This window comes from Acinonyx jubatus, chromosome E3 (genome assembly GCF_027475565.1).
Source record: "Acinonyx jubatus isolate Ajub_Pintada_27869175 chromosome E3, VMU_Ajub_asm_v1.0, whole genome shotgun sequence".
NCBI lineage: Eukaryota > Metazoa > Chordata > Mammalia > Carnivora > Felidae > Acinonyx > Acinonyx jubatus.
This window is the reverse complement of record NC_069398.1, coordinates 31,555,114-31,573,929: the sequence shown is the minus strand read 5'-3', so window position 1 is coordinate 31,573,929 and position 18,816 is coordinate 31,555,114. Positions and strand designations below refer to the sequence as shown.

The window sequence follows — 18,816 nt, the reverse complement described above, 5'->3', positions numbered from 1 at the left end:
GTGGAAACCCTTGGGAGAAGATCCAGTCCAGTTTTTCCCAAGATGCCACTAGGTTGGATGACTCCCTGGAAAGGTCAAGCAAAGATTTCCTTTCAATAGAAATCACAAGTGAGGGGCGCCTGGGCGGCTCAATCGGTTAAGCTTCCGACTTTGGCTCAGGTCATGATCTCGAGGCTAATGGGTTCGAGCTCTAGCTCGGGCTCCATGCTGGCGATGCAGAGTCTGCTTGGGATTCTCTCTCCCTCTCTCTGCCCCTACTGTGCTCTCTTGCTTTCTCTCAAAATAAATAAATAAACTTTAAAAAAGTGGTTAAGGGCGCTTAGGTGGCTCAGTCAGTTAAACGTCCAACTCGATTTTGGCTCAGGTCATATCTTACGGTTTGTGAGATTGAGCCTCTAGTTGGGCTCTGTGCTGATCGCACGAAGCCTGCTTGGGATTTGGCATTCTCTCCCACTCCCCCCCCCCCCCCGCCCCAAATAAATAAACTTAAAAAAAAAATCCTAAGTGGTTAGTGGGAACCCTGAGTAAGAAAATCACAAGCTTTGGGATCAGCCTTGTTTTAGGAGTCTCAGCTCCTCACACTAGCTCTGCGACCCTGGATTAACGAGTCTCTTCCCTCTGTTACCTGCAGACTCTTGCTGTAGGATTTTTGTGAGGTGTGAATGAGTCCATGTCTGTGAAGCTCAAAATAGAACTTGAGGCACACACATTAAGTGCTCAGCACCTCTGTGACCCCCTGCTCCCCTCCCATTGTGCTTAGTTTGGGGACAGCTGCCTTGCAAGCTGGCTGGAAACCACTTCTGGCAGGAGTTCCTGGGGCCTATTTGAGAACATTGGTCAATTTTGCCCTTGTTGGGAGAGCAATGCATCTGCAGACCTTGACTCTTAAGTACCTTCCCCAAACCACCTGAGTGCCATCTAACCAGGGCTGATTGAATTGGGGCTCCACGTGGGCTTTTTTTTTTTTTCTCCTGTGTACTTCGCCCTCTAGTGACTGAATGTGGAATTAGCAAGAAACGCGCCCTGCTCAGTACAGGGGACACTCCCTTCACCCCTCTGAGTTAGCCTTTGTAGCGTGGCGGCGTCTTGTGTAGGTGCTGTGGGTATTTCTCCTACTGATTCTGAAACAATTCCCTCTTAGCATTGGATTTTAAAGAAAGTTGCAGCATAATATAGCACTAATCTTTTAAAAAGACAGGGACACTTTTTTTACAACATTAGAATATTCCAGGTCTCCACTCCTAGTTTCACCTCGAGCACTTAATTTAAAAATATTTTTTTTTCTTAATATCTATTTTTGAGAGAGACACAGAGCATGAGTGGAGAAGGCACAGAGAGAGCGGGAGACACAGAATCCAAAGCAGGCTCCAGGCTGCCAGTGCGGAGACCGACACGGGGCTTGAACTCATGACCCGTGAGATCATGACCTGAGTCAATTGGATGCTCAACCAACTGACTCACCCAGGCACTCTGATCGCCTTGAGCACTTTAAAGGTGAAAGTCTCAGGCAAATGTTACACTACACTTGACTCTATTACCAAAACAGAATGGAAATACGCAACGTATTTATTCCTCTAATAAGGGTTCTAAGACAATTAATGGTTGTGTAATAGGGAAACTGGTGTGCCCCGAAACTAAAAAAGTCACTTAAGTTTACTTGGAATTCTGAGAATTGAAGATCTCAGGGCTGTCAAGAAGGCCTTAGAAAAACAACTGTCCAAATTCCTGAAAGATCACCTAGCTAACATTGCCCGACACCCATCTGACAGAGTCTAAATGCAAGGGTATTCATTTTACTCAGGACAGGGATTTACTCATATGAAAGAAAATTAAGTCCTAAAGGAATAGTGGAAGAAATGAATCAGTTGATTTGGAAAAGTGAAAGTAAAGATCACTGTTTCTCCAAGTTAATGTTTTTAAATAGCTCTAATTTGGGGCACCTGGGTGGCTCAGTAAGTTAAGTGTCTGACTTTGGCTCAGGTCATGATCTCAGTTTGTGAATTCCAGCCCCGCATCAGACTCTGTGCACTGACCACATGGAACCTACTTGGGATTCTCTCTCTCCCCCTCTCTGCCCCTCTTCTGTTCGTGCTTTCTGTCTCTCTCAAAATAAACTTTAAAAAATAAAATAGCTCTAATTCAACCAATGGAATGTTATATGGAAATAGCAGGACATACTTGCTACTTTTATTTTTATTTTTTAATTTTTTAAATTTATTTTTGGGAGAGAGAGAGAGAGAGAGAGAGAGAATGAGCGGGGGAGGGGCAGAGAGAGAGGGAGACACAGAATCCGAAGCAGGCTCCAGGCTCCGAGCTGTCAGCACAGAGCCTGATGCGGGGCTCAAACTCACGGACTGTGAGATCATGACCTGAGCCGAAGTCGGATGCTCAACCGAGTGAGCCACCCAGGCGCCCCAAAATACGTTTTTTAATATGCACACTACCTCTTTGAAATGATAGTTTTGTGGGTTGTTATTGTTCTTAACATTAAGTTGACAGCTTATCTTTACTAACAAAAGTTTATACAGAAGAATTTTCTTACTCCTAAGCCTTACAAATCCTGCTTTCAAAAGGGAAGTATTACATTTGAGAATATTCGGATCATAGACACAGGCCTCTCTAACTTCAGAATCATCCTCTTTTCCTACTCTTCCTCCAATCTCGTTTTAGTATCTTTTTCAGGGAAGTCCTCCCTGACCTCTCTGATTAAGTCACTGGCCACACCAAGTACTCGTTTTATAATGAATAGTTCTCTTTTCTATGGAAACCTTGTAACATCCCCATTTACAATCTCTGTATGATTTCCACAATCATCAATACAATTTCAATTTTATATTTAACCCTGAAAATTTGCCCTTTAGAAGGAACTTCAGACTTCGAAAATCTTGACATTTAATGAATTTATTTATTCATTCATCAACTATTTAGTAAGTGCCTGTAATGTGCTCTATCACGTGCACAGCAGTCAACAAGATGAACAGGGTAAATTGCTCATGCAATTTACACCCTAAGGTGGGAGGAGAGAGGTATAACAAACATGGTGCAGTGTCACGGAGTAATTATTATGAGATAAAACTAAAGCAGGGTAAGGGAATGGAAGCAGGTGGGTGTACAACTGTTTAGATAAGGTGGCCAGAGAAGGCGTCTTTGAGACCCGGACACTGGAGCTGAGGCCTGAATGAACTGAGAGAGAGACATGGAACTACCTGGGGGGGAGCAGCCCTGGCAGAGGACACAGAAAATGTAAAAGCCCTGGGGCGACAATGAACTTGCTGTATTTGGGGGTTGGGGAAGGCGGCAGGCAGCAGGGTGACGGAGAGAGAGAATGGTAACCCAAACCCAGCGAGACATACAATCACGCACTGACAGACTTGATGTGTGACTACCAGGGAAAAACCTTTCCGGAGTGGGGGTGGGGGGTTGGAGTCAATGTTACGTACAAAGTGTATTCAGGGGAAATACCTTGTCGGGGGCGAGGGGAGTAACAGCAGAATGAGGGGGCACAATGAGATCGGACCAGGCATAAGGCAAAGGAGGCTGGGACGAGGGTGGAGGAGAGTGGAGGTGCTAAGTGCTCAGAAACCACGCCACTAGGCGACCGCCTGCTCGCGGGGAAGGGGCGCGGATCAGGCTATCACCCCCACGCCCCAGCCCCGAGCCGCCAGGTGGTTTCAGACCCGGAACTCAGAGGCGTCCTAACGCGGCACTCCTGACCGCAGGGAGCATCGATGGTCACACGCCTGGAAGCCCACAGACCTGGGATGAGCCTCAGATCCGCCACTAACAGCCGTGGATCTCGGTGGGGAGGGCAATTTCTCCGGGCCTGAAGAGTCCTTACCTACAAAATGGGAATATTGTCAGAATGGACTTCCCGCCCGTGCAAAAACAGCTGTCAAGCCAACCAGAGTCCTCCCGGTCAGTGTATCTGCGCAGGCGCGGAGCGTCCCGCTGCTGCGAGGGGGCTCAGTGCGCGTGCGCCGGGCCGGGCCCTAGCGTGCGCCTGCGCGGAGTCGCAGTCAGTTTGGCGTTGGTTCCGAGAGAGCGCGGGGCTTCGAGTGGCCGCCGGCCTGCGGCAGGGTGGCCCGAGGCCGGGCAGCGGGGCCTCCGCCATGCCCGGGATGGTGCTCTTCGGTCGGCGCTGGGCCATCGCCAGTGACGACCTGGTCTTCCCGGGGTTCTTCGAGCTGTCCCTGCGAGTGGTGTGGTAAGGGCGGCGGGCTGTGTGGGCTGGCGGCCGGCCGGCCGGCCGGGGTGCGCAGGGAGCGGGTCCGGGAGTAGCGTCCGTGTCGCCGGGTTTGTGCGCGCCGACTCGGGCCCCACGTTCCCGCATCGGGGCCTCCCCACCGCCGAGGACCTGGGTTCTGCCGTTCTACCCATTTCACGGAGGGCTCCCTGAGGCCGGAGCGGGTCGGCCAGGCCCGGGGGCACCCAGGTGGGTCCCGTGGCACCGGCGCCCGTCGCGTGCGGCGCCTAGGCCTGGCCCTGGGAGCCTCCGGAACGTCGTTCCCGACCAAAGGCCGTGACCTCCGGTTCCGCTTCCTGGAGCCGGGGAGCAGCCCTTGCATGATCACGGCGCTCGGCCTGGAAACGCAGGGCATCTTTTGTCCGCCAGAGGAAAGATGGAACATAATAGCGTGGCTGCCGTTCCCGAGCCGGTTGTGGCCGAGGTCCATGCATGAGGAGCAGTCAGGCTCAGGCTCGGGAAATATGTACCCTCTCGTCTTTCCAAGTGTGGAACCCATGGGAACTGGAATTGGGCTCCTGAGGTCTGTTCCCAACCTGTCTGAGCAGGGAATAAAACAGCACCACTGTAATTTTTTAAAAACACATTCTTGAGGGGAAAGGAATACAAAAACACGAAATATTGGAAGTCGCTTCTCAGTAGTTTCGTAATTTCCAGAGCCGAGCCTCTGAAATCATTTCCCAATATTATTTCCAGACCCAAAGTCTTATACAGAAGCATAAGATGTTATCTAGTTCAGTTCCACCTCTGGGCTTGAATCCTTAATACAGCGTTCTTGCCAGGGGTGCTCTGCCCTTTGCTGAAATACCTCTGGGGACCGGTCGCTATTACTTTGCCTTTTATTGTTATTCTGCACTGAAGTGCTGCACTGAAATCTGGAAGTCGTAATACTTGGCCTTTCACGCTTATCAGCGTTCACTATCGATGGTCTTTGGATAACTTCTTGCCTGCTGCTTTTGTATCACACAGCAGATTACAATGCGTCAATTTCTCGTTAATACACAGGAGTAAACGCTGTCTTGTTAATAATTTAGCAGGCATGTACTTTGTTGATTTACAGTTGCATTTTCTTTTTTTCATTAATTTATTTGGGGGGGGGGGGGAGGAACCTGAGTGGGAGAGGGGCAGAGGTCGAGAGAGAGAATATGAATGAATGAATCCCAAGCGGGCTCTGTGCACTGCCAGCTCGGGGCTTGAACTCATGAACCACGAGATCATGATGTCAGCTGAAACCAAGAGACAGATGTTCAACCGACTGAGCCACCCAGGTGCTCCTACGGTTGCATCTTTCTGAGTCATTATGGGGTTGCTGTTTTTCAAAAGTTCATAGTATGTTTGCGTATGGCGTTAAATACCTCTTATGAATTACAGCAGGCATAGAATAAGGGCAGTCATGTAGGCACAGAAAGCATAAAGCTAATTTTTTTAAAGTCATACTTTTTAATTGACTTAGTAGATTTTTTATTATTTTTTTTAGATCTTTTATCGAAGAAAATTTTAGTCCAAAGTAAATTTCACCTTGTTTGGGGAAATGTTAACTCCTTTAAAATTTTTATTTTTAAATATTAAAAAAATTTTTTTAGAAATGTTAACTCCTTTTATTTCTTTCTGTTATGTTTTGCAGAGTAGTTCCTTGGATTCCATTTCTGACTCTCCCTATCTCTTGGCAGGTGGATTGGCATTTTGACTTTGTACCTCCTGCACAGAGGCAAGCTGGACTGTGCTGGCGGTGTCCTCCTCAGCAGTTACTTGATTGTTCTTATTGTCCTCCTAGCAGTTATAATATGTACCCTGACAGCCATCGTATGTGTCAGCATGAAAGGTAAAGCCTTTTGTATTTGCTGTCTGTTCTTTAACAGCTTGATTGAGATATAATTCACATACTGTACAATTCTCCCATTTAAAGTGTGCAGGTCAAAGATTTTTAGTCTGTTCACAGAGCTGTCCAGCCATCACCACAGTTTTAGAACATTTTCATCATCCCTGAAAGAAATCCTATACCCATTAGCAATCATTCCTCTTTTTTCCGGATTTCCTCAGCTCTAGCCATCCATGTATCTGCTTTCTGTCTGTAGGTTTGGCCATTCTGGATCATATAGGTAGAATCATCCACCATGTGGCCATTGGGTCTGGCTCCAAACTTAGCATGTTTTCAAGGTTGATTCATGTTTTAGTGTGTCAGTACTTCATTCTTCTTATGGTTGAGTAATGTTAATTACATTGAATGTATATGCCACATTTTACTTATCCGTTTGCCAGTTGGTGGGCATTTGGAGTTATTTTACACTTTTGGGCTATTATAAATAATGCCGCTATGAACATCCAGATCCATGTTTTTGTGTACATAGAAGTTTTCGTGTCTCTCGGACATACCTAGGGTGGAATTGTTAGATCATGTGGTCACCCTGTGTTTAACCTTCTGAGGAGCTGCCAGACTGTTTTCCAAGCAGCTGTACCATTTTTCTTTCAGTTTATGAAGCGTTTCCATTTCTCTACATCCTCACCAACACTTCTCATTGTCTGCCTTTTCAAGCATAGCCATCCTAGTGCACTTCATTGTGGTTTTGATTTGCAGTTCCTTTTTTTTTTTTTTTTAAGGTTTATTTATTTTGGGGGGGGGGGGGACACACGAACAGGAGCAGGGGAGGGGCAGAGAGTGAGGGAGACACAGAATCCGAAGCAGGCTCCAGGCTCTGAGCTGTCAGCACAGAGCCCGATGCGGGGCTTGAACTCAGAGACCGTGAGATCATGACCTGAGCTGAAGTCAGCTGCTTAACCGACTGAACCACCCAGGCACTCCAAGAGTCCTGTCTGTTCTTTTTTTTTTTTAATTTTTTTTTTCAACGTTTATTTATTTTTGGAACAGAGAGAGACAGAGCATGAACGGGGGAGGGGCAGAGAGAGAGGGAGACACAGAATCGGAAACAGGCTCCAGGCCCTGAGCCATCAGCCCAGAGCCTGATGCGGGGCTCGAACTCCCGGACCGCGAGATCGTGACCTGGCTGAAGTCGGACGCTTAACCGACTGCGCCACCCAGGCGCCCCAAGAGTCCTGTCTATTCTTAATGATAATTCTTTCTGGGGCACCTGGGTGGCTCAGTCGGTTAAGTGTCTGACTTTGGCTCAGGTCATGACCTCACAATCTGTGGGTTCAAGCCCCGCGTCGGGCTCTATGCTGACAGCTCAGAGCCTGGAGCCTGCTTCAGATTCTCTCTCTCTCTCTCTCTCTCTCTCTCTCTCTCTCTCTTTCTCTCTCTCTCTCAAAAATAAATAAAGATTAACAAAAATTTTGTTTAAGTGATAATTCTTTTCTGTGTGTTAGGGTTTTTACTAGTCACTTCACCCAAAATGTTGGGAACCTTCCGTATATGATTGCTTAGGCTCACAGGATGAGCCAAGCAGTGTGGCGCATTAGGAAGTATCAAAGGCAAGGATGTATGGTGTGCCTCTCTCCAGTGCATTTCATCGTTGCTTGAATGGGGCTGCAGGAGGCATGCTTACACACTCAAAATGAAGATGGTAAAACTGGGTGGCAGGATCACGATCTTGATGGTTTGGAATGACCAACTGAAACTTAAAAGGTGGTGGTCGCTCAGTGGCCAAGTGTTTCATGAGAAGGACCATAGGGTTTTGGACGACCAAGGAGTGTGGCTTGTGCCCACTTCCTAGAGAAATGTATAGGAAAGAGAGCTCTGGGTATTTCAGCATGGCCCTGGAAACATGAATGCATGAAGAATGTCCCAGTTTTGTGATCTGTGTAATTCCCCATTGGGAGAGGTACCTTTGTGTTTTTGTTTTTGTTTGAAATAAACTCTACCCCCAACGTAGATCTTGAATCGACCCTTAGCTCAGCAGTCAGCAGTTGCATGCTCTACTGACTGAGCCAGCCAGGTGCCCCAGCACTAAAGAGTTTTTTAATGAAGTCTGAATTTCTGAAAGATGAAGTAGTTAGATTGGTGTCATTTCAGCTATGGCATCGTCTCATTTATTTTATTATTTATTATTCATTTATTTTTATTTTTTTTAGTTTTTTAAATTATTAAAAATTTTTTTAAATGTTTGTTTTTGAGAGAGAGAGAGAGAAAGACCAAGCATGAGTCGGGGAGGGGCAGAGAGAGAGAGAGAGAGAGAGAGAGGGAGACACAGAATCCAAAGCAGGCTCCAAGCTCTGAGCTGTCAGCACAGAGCCCGATGTGGAGCTCAAACCCATGAACTGTGAGATCATGACCTGAGCCTAAGTTGGAAACTCAACCAACTGAGCCACCCAGGTGCCCATAGCATCATCTCATTTATTTGCCCTTTCTGTTCATGTCATATTCTGGTTAGGAGACCAAGTGTACAGCTATATCAGGAGGTTCAGATTTAAAGCAGTAATGTAGCTTTTTTTCCCCCTTAAATATTTTTTTCCTGATATTTTTGGTGGTGTCAGGGCACTTTCACACCCTGTGATGGATGGCCATGTTCACTGAGGCTCTTCCTCCTGAGCCTTTGCTTAATGCCTGCACCATCTCACATTCATGGTCAGGGCTCAGAAAACATATAACGGGTTGAGGCGCCTGGGTGGCTCAGTTGTTTGAGCGTCTGACTTCAGCTCAGGTCATGCATGACCTCACAGTTTGTGGGTTCGAGCCCCGTGTTGGGCTCTGTGCTGACAGCTCAGAACCTGGAGCCTACTTCTGATCTGAGTCTCCCTGCCTCTCTCTGCCCCTCCCCCACTCCTATTCTCTCCCTCTCTCTCTCTCTCTCTCATAAAAATAAATATTAAAAAAAAATTTTTTTTTAACATGTCGGTGTACATGTTAAGCATTATGTGCTGGTTGTATGTGTCTTATAGGGAGGTTGCCCGTCCAGCAGCCTCTTCCAGTTTTACTCAGGACACCCCCTCCTCCCCACCTCGCTCACATAGGAAGTGTGTGTGTCAGAGAAGCTGACCCTCCACCCAGCTCAGGAATGATTCTCATGGATGAGCCAGTGGACATGTGACCCAATTCCTTGCTCCTGTAGGAAAGATCCAGAAGGAACACAGTTTTTGCCCTGGGTGATTCTGTGTATGGATAAGCTGCTGAATTCCTGCTGTATCTCTACTCACAGCCTAGGATGAGCTGACACACAAAGGAGGGCAGAGCCGTGAGAAGCAAGAATGCCGGTGACACCTGTCTTGGCTCTGCACTTCTAGTCCCTGAAGTCAGGACAGGTCCTTCCTGTTCTTAAACCTTTTGTTACTTGTGGCTGGAGATACCACAACCGAACTAAAAACAGTACTTTATAAAGCATGTTAGTTTAATTGCCAGTGTGTTACAAATAATATTGTATGCCTTATTAAGGGCACCTCGGTGGCTCTGGATCTTGGCTTAGGTCATGATCTCACGGTTCGTAGGATTGAGCCCCACATAGGGCTCTGTGCTGATAGTGCAGAGCCTGCTTGGGATTCTCTTTCTCCCTATGCCCCTCTTGTACCTGCGTGCGTGTGTGCACGTACCTTCTCTCTCTTTCTCAAAATATATAAATATCAAAATATATATATCTTAAGTAAATTTCAGAAAAATATCATAAGGTTAAAAAAAGCAAAATGAAAACAATATTGTAACATATGAGACTATGAGACTTAAAGCCAATCTTCTTCATGTATTAGGGGTCCTACTATAATAAATAAGAAAAAAGACTGATCGTCAGTAGAAAAACAGGCAAATGTCATAAACAGTAAAATAAATATAAGTGACTTTTACATGTACTAAAAACGTTCAGCCTCAGTCGCCATAACAAAAAGTCACCCACATAATACATGGAGTTGGCAAGGCTGTGCAGAAATAAGCAGCTCGTTTTGTTTGTAAGTATACTTCAGAAGCCAGATTTGGGAAGTACACTGTGTATTAGGCGGTATATATTTGCACGTGTGAAGACAAGTCCTTGTAGGTGAAGAAACAAAACAGATGAATATATAGGAAGGGAAAAAAAATGTTAAGAGACTCTTAACAATAGAGGACAGACAGCGTTGATGGAGGGAGGCAAGAGGTTGCTACTAAGGAGGGCCCTTGTGATGAGCAGTGGGTGTTACGTGTGGGTGGCGAATCACTAAATTCTACTCCTGAACCGATATTGCACTGTATGTTAACTGGCTAGAATGTAAGTAAAAATGGGGGGGGGGGATGTCCTCGTAGGGATGTTCATTGCAGTGCTATTTGTAGGTATGAAAGATCAGAACAAACCCCATTCCTGTCACTAGGCCATGGGTTGGGTCTTTGCACATGTTACAAAGAATGGGGACTGCTTTGTGGACAGGTAAGGAGTGATTTCCAATACACTGAGGTATAGGACCTTGTATGTAGTTTGCTACCTTTTCCTGAAGAGAAGACAACCGAAAGACTGGGGTACAGAGGCTTAATACTATGTACCTACTTGAACTGTTTGAACTTTTTACCATTTACATGCATTACCTGCACAAAATTGATGAGTTTTCTGTAAATTGTAAGTTTTGTATATGTATGTAAATTGTTATTTTTTAATTTTTAAAAAACGTTTATTCATTTTTTGAGAGAGAGCGCGCAAGCAGGGGAGGGGCAGAGAGAGGGAGACATTGAATCTGAAACAGGCTCCAGGCTTTGAGCTGTCAGCACAGAGCCCGATGCAGGGTTCGAACCCACAAACCATGGAATCATGACCTGAGCCGAAGTCGGACGCTTAATTGAGCCATCCAGGCGCCCCTATTTTTATTTTCTTAAGCAGGTGTCACACCCAGCATAGAGCCCAGTGCGGGGCCTGAACTCATGACCCTTAGACCAAGACCTGTGCTGAGATCAAGAGTCAGGCGCCTGAACTGACTTAGTCACCCAGGCACACCTTAGTTATATTTTGTAATAGCACATTGGTTAATTTTATTCTTGATACACGGATAATTTCTTTTGCCCCTTCTGTTCCGGGAGGCATCTCGGTGATTAACCTGTCACTTGTACTGAAAGACAGTGTTTATATAGCTTTTGGCTGACATTACTCTGTAAAGGAAACGCCCCCAGTCGCAGAGGATGCATTTGGAACCAGTGGAGCTCATCTTTGCCCAGAAGACTGATGCCTGTGTATCTACCTGTCCTCTTTTTCCTGGTCATCTGTGTAGCATAGTTGGGAAGAATCTTGATATTGTGGTAGTTTCCAGTTTTGATTTGAGAACCTCTCTGATGAAATCCTGCTGTTGGTCCCATGTAGGAGGTTTGATTAGGGAAGGTCCAGCCTCATGACAGCCACATTTTGGAAGAACACCCTCACCCTCCAGGGTCTGCCGTTCACTGTGTTTGACTCTGATTGTGAGACATTTCCTTGCATCTCCTCTGCATTTATATGCGAGCTTGCAGCTCGTTTTGTGCTGGAGAAGATTACGGCAGTGTCTGGAGGTGTTAAGCCAAAGATTCTGTGACACGGGCCTGCCTTTTGTGGTTTTTACATAAATGGCTATGCCTGATGAAGACCAAGGCTGTGCCGAGGACATTCCATTCAAGGATGAAGTTCTGCTCGCTCGTTATGAGGCAGCAGCAGCAGCAGCCTCACGAGGCACTGCAGCAGCTGAGTCCGCCCTGGCAACCCCTTGCCTTGAGAGGAAGATCTATATGTAAATAAAAACATTTTCATAGGAATGACTATATAAAGGAGATTTTTTTCAGCATCTTTATTTCTCTTTGGAATCCTAATCAGAACTCCATTTTCTGCTTCCCTATTTATGTATTTATTTCATTCGCATAGTATCAGGACGTTGGGAGTTTCAGGCCCAGGTGCTGTTGGGGAATTCATTCCCTTATTCGGAGCTACTGCCTTCCGGTGCGCCCCGTGAGTGAGCCCAGATACTGTTTCCTGTTTTGCGGGTGATCGCCTATGTTAGTAGCGGGCTCCAAATAGAGCACTGATTTTTCATATGCCTGCACTTTGTCCCTCAGAGAGAGACAGTGTTGTTTTGGTTACCTTCTATTTTGTCTTTGTGCCAAAAATGGGGCCCAATAGTGTCTAACATTTTAAAATGTGACTCTGAGGTCATTTTTGGAACCTAAAAGCTATTTCCTCACCAAATCATTCTTTAGATCTTGTTTTCAATCATTGCTCTGGGGGCTTTTTTCCTTCACTGTTTTTGTTTTAATCATGGCATTTTTATGTTGCCTAAATCAGTATTTTATCACGACTTTTTCCCAAAGGGAGAGAGTTGATGTTTAACATCAGGAATTGAAGCACCCAGGCCTCTCTCTTGATACTTGGATTTGTTTTGTATGCAGAGTAAAAAGGCCATGTCTGAGGGCGCCTTGGTGACTCACTCGGTTAAGCATCCGACTTTGGCTCAGGTAGTGATCTCCCAATTCATGGGTTCGAGCCCCGTATACGGGTCTGTGCTGACAGCTCAGACCCTGGAGCCTGCTTCAGATTCTTTGACTCCCTCTCTCCGTGCTCCTCCCCCGTTCACGTTCTGTCTCTCTGTCTCTCAAAAAATAAATAAACGTTTAAAAAAAATAAAGTCCGTGTCTGAATAGGCCTCTTCACGTGATCTTAGGCATCAGAATTGTTCACTTCCCAAAAGTGAGTTCGTTGGTGAGACAGAGCCGGGACCACACAGACCTGGATTATGTTGTAGAAAGTAGTTACCAAGCTCTCCCAGCCTTAGTTTCTTCATTTGTAAAATGGGATGGTGGGGGTGCCTGGGTGGCTCAGTCGGTTGAGCATCTGACTTTGGCTCAGGTCATGATCTCACGGTTCGTGAGTTCAACCACCGCGTCGGGCTCTGTGCTGACAGCTTGGAGCCTGGAGCCTGCTTGGGATTCTGCGTCTCCCTCTCTCTGTCTGGCCCTCCCCGACTCATGCTCCGTGTCTCTCTCTCTCTCTCTCTCTCTCTCAAAAGATAAATATTAAAAAAAATGGGATGGTAACTGTTTTCAGAGTCGTGAGGATTACAGAATAATAGACGTGAAGTGTTTCAGATGGTGCCTGAACGCCATAGGTCTCCATTAGGTGGTGGAGTCATTCTTGTGGCTGCTTGAACTTGGTGACTGTGTAGGTCTGTTGGCCTGGGACGGCTCTGTTTGGTGCCAGCCGTTCCAGCATAATTATGAACAGCTCCTCCTTCCTCTCTCAGAGGTATCCCAGTTTGGCGATTATATGGTCGCCCCAGGTAGAACCCGGAGGCTTTCTGTCATGTTCCCACCCCTCATCGGTCACTGACGGTCAGTCTTAGGCCTTGAGTACCAGTTACAAGTAGACGGAGCCAGGTGGGTACCGTGCTAATAGGTGCTCTGCTGTTTCTGTGGGAAGGAAGTGTCTGAGGAAGCAGGTGACCAGTTTGAATATCTTCTGTGTTTCAGGAACCATTTGTAACCCTGGACCACGGAAATCCATGGCTAAGCTGCTTTACATCCGCCTGGCGCTCTTTCTGCCAGAGATGGGCTGGGCTTCTCTGGGGGCCGCCTGGATAGCAGACGACATTCAGTGTGACAAGACGGTTGTGAATGGCATCATTGCCACTGTTGTTGTCAGGTGAGGCCTTCCGTCTTCTCTCTCAGCTTCTTGTCTCAGGTGAGATGGAAGTCAACAGACCTTTCTGGGTAACTGCGGATAGCCCAATGGCACAGGGGCTTCCTGAAATCGTTAGGAATTGGACCTCTTTGAGTAGGTCATAAACATTGGGAGACGCTTGTTCATATATGAGAATTCATCTTTCGTTATGCGTGTATTGATGTCATTTTCTTTCTCACTGGTTCTCATTTTTCTGCATTTCGTCCCTTGTGTTATGAGAAGGAAGAAAACCCAGATACCAAACCAAGGGCAAAAACTAAAGGCAAGAGGAGTAGAAACGCAGTGCCAGGAATTGTGACGGGGGCTGCTGCCTGGGAGTCAGGCTTTCACGTTTTCCAGGCTAACGGTCTTAGAACTGATCAAGTTAATTCCCGTCCTGTTACAGAGAAGGAAAGGGGGGCTTCCCGAGCCGCCCGGGCAGCGGTGGCAGAATCCCCTCACGGGGGCGCGTCTTCCGCTGGCACGCGTTTCCCTGAGCCACAGCACCTGGCACGTTGTGCGCTGTCTGGACACACTCACACATATGAATGGAAGACCTCTTGGACTCTTCCACAGTGTGGCAAAGTTCTCCTGGTTTTGCCGGGAAGAACCCTGAAGCATGGAGGAGTCTGGGTCGTGCTGGTGGCCCGTGGAGAGCAGGTTCCAGCTGCTTCCACGCCCAGGCTGCAACTGTACCTACTAGACGTCTTTTTTGTGGCCTTAACTTTTTTTTTTTTTTTTTTGAGAGAGAGAGAGAGAGAGGGAGGGACGGCGGGCACGCATGCGTGCATGAGCTACAAGCCAGGGAGGGCCAGAAGGAGAGAGAATCTCAGGTAGGCTCCACGCCCAACACAGCGTTGGATGTCATGAACCGTGAGATCATTACCTGAGCCCAAATCAGGAGTCGGACACTCAACCGACTGAGCCACCCAGGCGCCCCTTTTGTGGTCTTTACTTTTAAGGTTCTGATTTTTGTGAGGCCTGGGTCAGCCGTCGATGCATAAAGAACTTTCTAGAAAAAACAAGTCGCTCACCTCAGCCTGGTTCTGGGATATCCGCATCTTCCTCGGTAACTAGAGCCACGGCTGTACAGATGTAAAAACTGAACCCTGAGGAGGGAGCCCTGGCTCACGCATGTGGACGTGGGACCCACGGTCATCGCGCCTTCTCCTCTCTCTGTTTTGCAGCTGGATTATCATCGTCTCCACTGTGGTTACCATTATCGTCGTCTTTGACCCACTGGGGGGGAAGATGGCTCCGTATTCCTCTGCTGGCCCCAACCACCTGGACAGTCATGAGTCGAGCCAGCTACTTAACGGCCTCAAGACAGCAGCTACCAGCGTGTGGGAGACCAGGATCAAGTTACTGTGCTGCTGTGTCGGGAAAGATGACCATACTCGAGTTGCTTTTTCGAGTACGGCAGAGCTTTTCTCAACCTACTTTTCAGTAAGCCGAAGGGGTCTGCTTTCGTCTCTTCTCCTGAGTAAATGTCTCCTCCGTGAAGATGAGCCCTCTGTGTTTTGAGCCGCGCCCCCGTTGACATAAAACAGCTCTTGCGGATGTGTGGTCTCTGCATGGCAGAGCAGGGGAGATGCTCACAGGACGTGGGCTCCGGAGCCTTAAGCCGGGGCCCTGCGCTTCGGACGCCGTGTCTCCGGTCAGTGTGTCCTGCGTTGCTGCTGGTTCTTTGCACCGTGAAGGGTGTTAGTTAGTGTTTAAGGAGGCGAATAATGGAACCTGTATGTTTCGCGGGTAATTTGCCAGTCACCTGAATCCTCTGTCCTCCGGCCGGTGTGCTGCAGGTGCAGGCAGGTGTAAGCAGTGTCCTGTATCCGGGGTGGTGTCAGACCTCGTGTGCCACATTACGGCACGACGGGATGTGTCCTTGCAGCGCAGGAAGGTGTCCTCACTCTAGAGCAGTTTCTTCAGTGATTTAGAAAAACTTGGTTTTCTTTCACATCGAGTGCTTTCGTGTAACATCCTTTAGTAAACTGTCGTGTTCAGTATTGAGACCAAGTAAGGGACAGGAGTTCTCTTGCCATCCTGAGTGACTGCTGGTCCCTTTCCTGCGGCGTCCGAGTCAGCAGTGTCCAGGGCTAGCCCCGTAGGCTGACACCAGGCGGGTATAGCAGCAGCCTCTGAGTAGACAGTGGACAAGGGTCTCCCTAAACTAATCCCCAGGAGTGCTTCTGCCTAGTCTTAAGATATTTGGAAGAAGCAGGGGTGCCTGGGTGGCTCAGTCGGTTGAGCATCCGACTGGCTCAGGTCATGATCCATGAGTTCGAGCCCCGCGTGGGGCTCTACTGTCAGTGCAGAGCCTGGTTTGGATCCTCTGTCTCCCTCTCTCTGCCTTTCTCCCATGCGTGCATGCACTCACTCTCTCAATCTCTCTCTCTTGAAGATATTAAAAAAAAAAAATTTTTTTTAAACTTTGGAAGAAGGAAGAAGAGAATCTGAGTGTTCTCAGCAGGTGTCTTCACCTGCATCACAGGTAGAGCTGATGACTCAGGGGCTGAGTGGCCAGTACCTGCTCCTTCTGGACTGGAAGTGCCTGGAGGCAGCTGAGGATTCCTGCCTGCTCCATACCCCACCCGGAGGAGGAGGGGAAAGTCAGGGGCAGGCGGCTTGCTCTGTTGCTGTCCTGGAGTGGGCTTCTCCCGGAGGCTTGCAGTAGCTGGTGTATTTAAGTTCAGTGTCGAATCTCTGCCCCAGGGACTCTTGCCACAAAACCACAGCATCTTGAGCAAGCATCTAAGTTTGGGCTAAAATCGGCTATTACTGGCAAAGATGGTGAATTTACTTATCCATTTGCTCCCCAGCTTTACAAAAGATGTGAAGTCCATTAAGTGGTTCAGTTACTTAAAGTGAAATTTGAAATAAGAGCTCAGCCACATTTTTTTGTTGTCCAGTGGATTTGTCTGAGGGCAGGATAGGAAAAAACATTAAGCTCACATGCAGAAGTCTTGAAAGGAAAATACTTTTTAAGATACCCATTTACACATAACTGTGTGTGCATGTGAACTGTATAAAACTGGGTTTTGAGGAACTCGGGCTGTCCCTGCTAAGTTTTATGACAAGCTGCTGTTTTCACCCAGGACACAGATCTGGTGCCCAGCGACATTGCGGCGGGCCTCACCCTTCTCCATCAGCAACAGGACAACATCAGGAACAGCCAGGAGCCTGATGAGGTCATCAGCCATTCCCCAGGCCCCCCCCAGGTAAGCCCGTTCTGTTGGGTTGTAGAGTTTTGATATTTACACCTATTTATGTATCTTCAAAAAACAAAGAACAGAAAAACCTGGCCAGCACCAATTTCAGGAGCAGCTGGCTTGGAACGTGAGTTGTGGCTTCTGCTGGTTGTGGTTTTTCACCCGTCAGGTAAGGCGTTTGCTTACCCGGAGTTCAGGGAGCGGAGCCCGTTCCTGGCTGCTTCACATCCATGTATCTTGAAAGCATTCTCTTTTAGGAACTTGGCTGTTGCAGTCTACATGGCAGAAACTCAGGGACCGGGCTGGGATCTCCTTGGGTGTGTTTGCGCTCTGCGCCTGGGGAGCGGAAACGGGTCAGCTTTGCTTGATGGGTTTTCCTGCCACGGGTGTTTATGTTTCTGAAAGAGAAGGTGGCATGTAGGAATATACGTTTCTCTGCACCCCATCCAGCTGTCCAGGTCTTCACGGCTCACTTGTTGCAGGAAGGGGAGACTCCGGAGTTTGAGTTCAGGTTTATGACCTTGGTGAGTTGGTCTTGTCCGTAAGGGGTTCCCTGATACAAAAAGCTTTTTTTCCTTCTCTTACAGGAAGCTGATTTAGATGCAGAGTTAGAAAATTGCCATCATTACATGCAGTTTGCAGCAGCCGCCTACGGGTGGCCCCTGTACATTTATCGGAACCCCTTCACAGGGCTGTGCAAGATCGGTGGGGACTGGTAGGTGGATGGGTTTGAGGCCTCCGTCTTCCTTCTGCTTGTCACTTGCTACGCAGTCTGTCCGTTATTTCCTAAAAATAATCCGGTTTCCCCTCTCAAAACACTTTCTGTTTTGAAATATTTCAAAACTGCAAGATCAGTACTGAGAACTCCCATATATCCTTTATATGGGGCCACCAGTTGTGACTCAGTTTGGTCACATGTGCTGTGTGACTATAAATACATAGCTTCTTCCTGAACCACTGGAAGTGTAATGCAATCAGCATGCCCCTTCTCTGCGGTTACTTCAGCCTGTATTTCTGTTCCCTCCCTCCCTCCCTCCCTCCCCTTTCTTTATTTTTAATTTGAGAGAGCCAAAGTACAAGTGGGGTGAGGGGCAGAGAGAGAGAGAAAGTTACCATTAAGCAATAACTCATTTATATTCTGTCTTCACGGTTTTCCAGTTGCCACGATAGTATCCTTTGTAACAGTTTTTCCTCCAGGTCAAGATTACGCATTGCACTTAGTTGACATGCATCCCTAGTTTTTTTCTATTTTGGAACTATTCCTCAGTCATTTTTCATCTTTCATGATCTTGACATTTTGGAAAGGACAGTGTAGGTATTTTGTGGAATGGCCCTCAATTTGCATTTGTCAGATGGTTTCTTCCTGATGAGAGTCCAGATACACATTTTTGGTAGGAATGTCCCGTGAGGGGTATTGCACCCTTCTTAGAATTACATCATATCAGCAAACGCAAGAGGTCAGTTTGTCCCGTTACTGGAGTTTTAGAGTCTCTCCCATTCTTTTTTTTTAATGCTTTATTTATTTTTGAGAGAGACAGAGACAGAATGCGAGTGGGTTAGGGGCAGAGCAAGAGGGAGACACAGAATCCGAAGCAGGCTCCAGGCTCTGAGCTGTCGGCGCAGAGCCCGACTCGAGGCTCAAACTCACAAACTGCGAGATCATGTCCTGAGCTGAAGTTGGACGCTCAACTGACTGAGCCACCCAGGCGCTCCTTTTTTAAATTTTTTTAATGTTTATTTATTTTTGAGACAGACAGAGCATGAGTGGGGGAGGGACAGAGAGAGAGGGAGACACAGGATGTGAAACAGACTCCAGGCTCTGAGCTGTCAGCACAGAGCCCGACGTGGG

General features: G+C 47.4%; 1 protein-coding gene across 3 annotated transcripts in view; it reads left to right on the top strand.

Moving 5' to 3' along the window:
• The first annotated feature begins 4,004 nt into the window (after positions 1–4,004).
• DAGLB (diacylglycerol lipase beta) overlaps positions 4,005–18,816 on the top strand; it is a 36,675-nt gene continuing 21,863 nt past the window's right edge. For 2 of the 3 annotated variants that reach the window (XM_027042256.2, XM_027042255.2), the window contains exons 1-6: positions 4,005–4,204; positions 5,914–6,065; positions 13,569–13,740; positions 14,946–15,204; positions 16,854–16,976; positions 17,555–17,682. In XM_027042256.2, coding sequence (XP_026898057.2) covers positions 4,110–4,204; positions 5,914–6,065; positions 13,569–13,740; positions 14,946–15,204; positions 16,854–16,976; positions 17,555–17,682 — 929 coding nt within the window. In that variant the 5' untranslated portion in view covers positions 4,005–4,109. Of the gene's footprint in view, positions 4,205–5,913; positions 6,066–13,568; positions 13,741–14,945; positions 15,205–16,853; positions 16,977–17,554; positions 17,683–18,816 lie in introns of those variants that run through there. The other variant, XM_027042257.2, reaches the window with a different exon arrangement.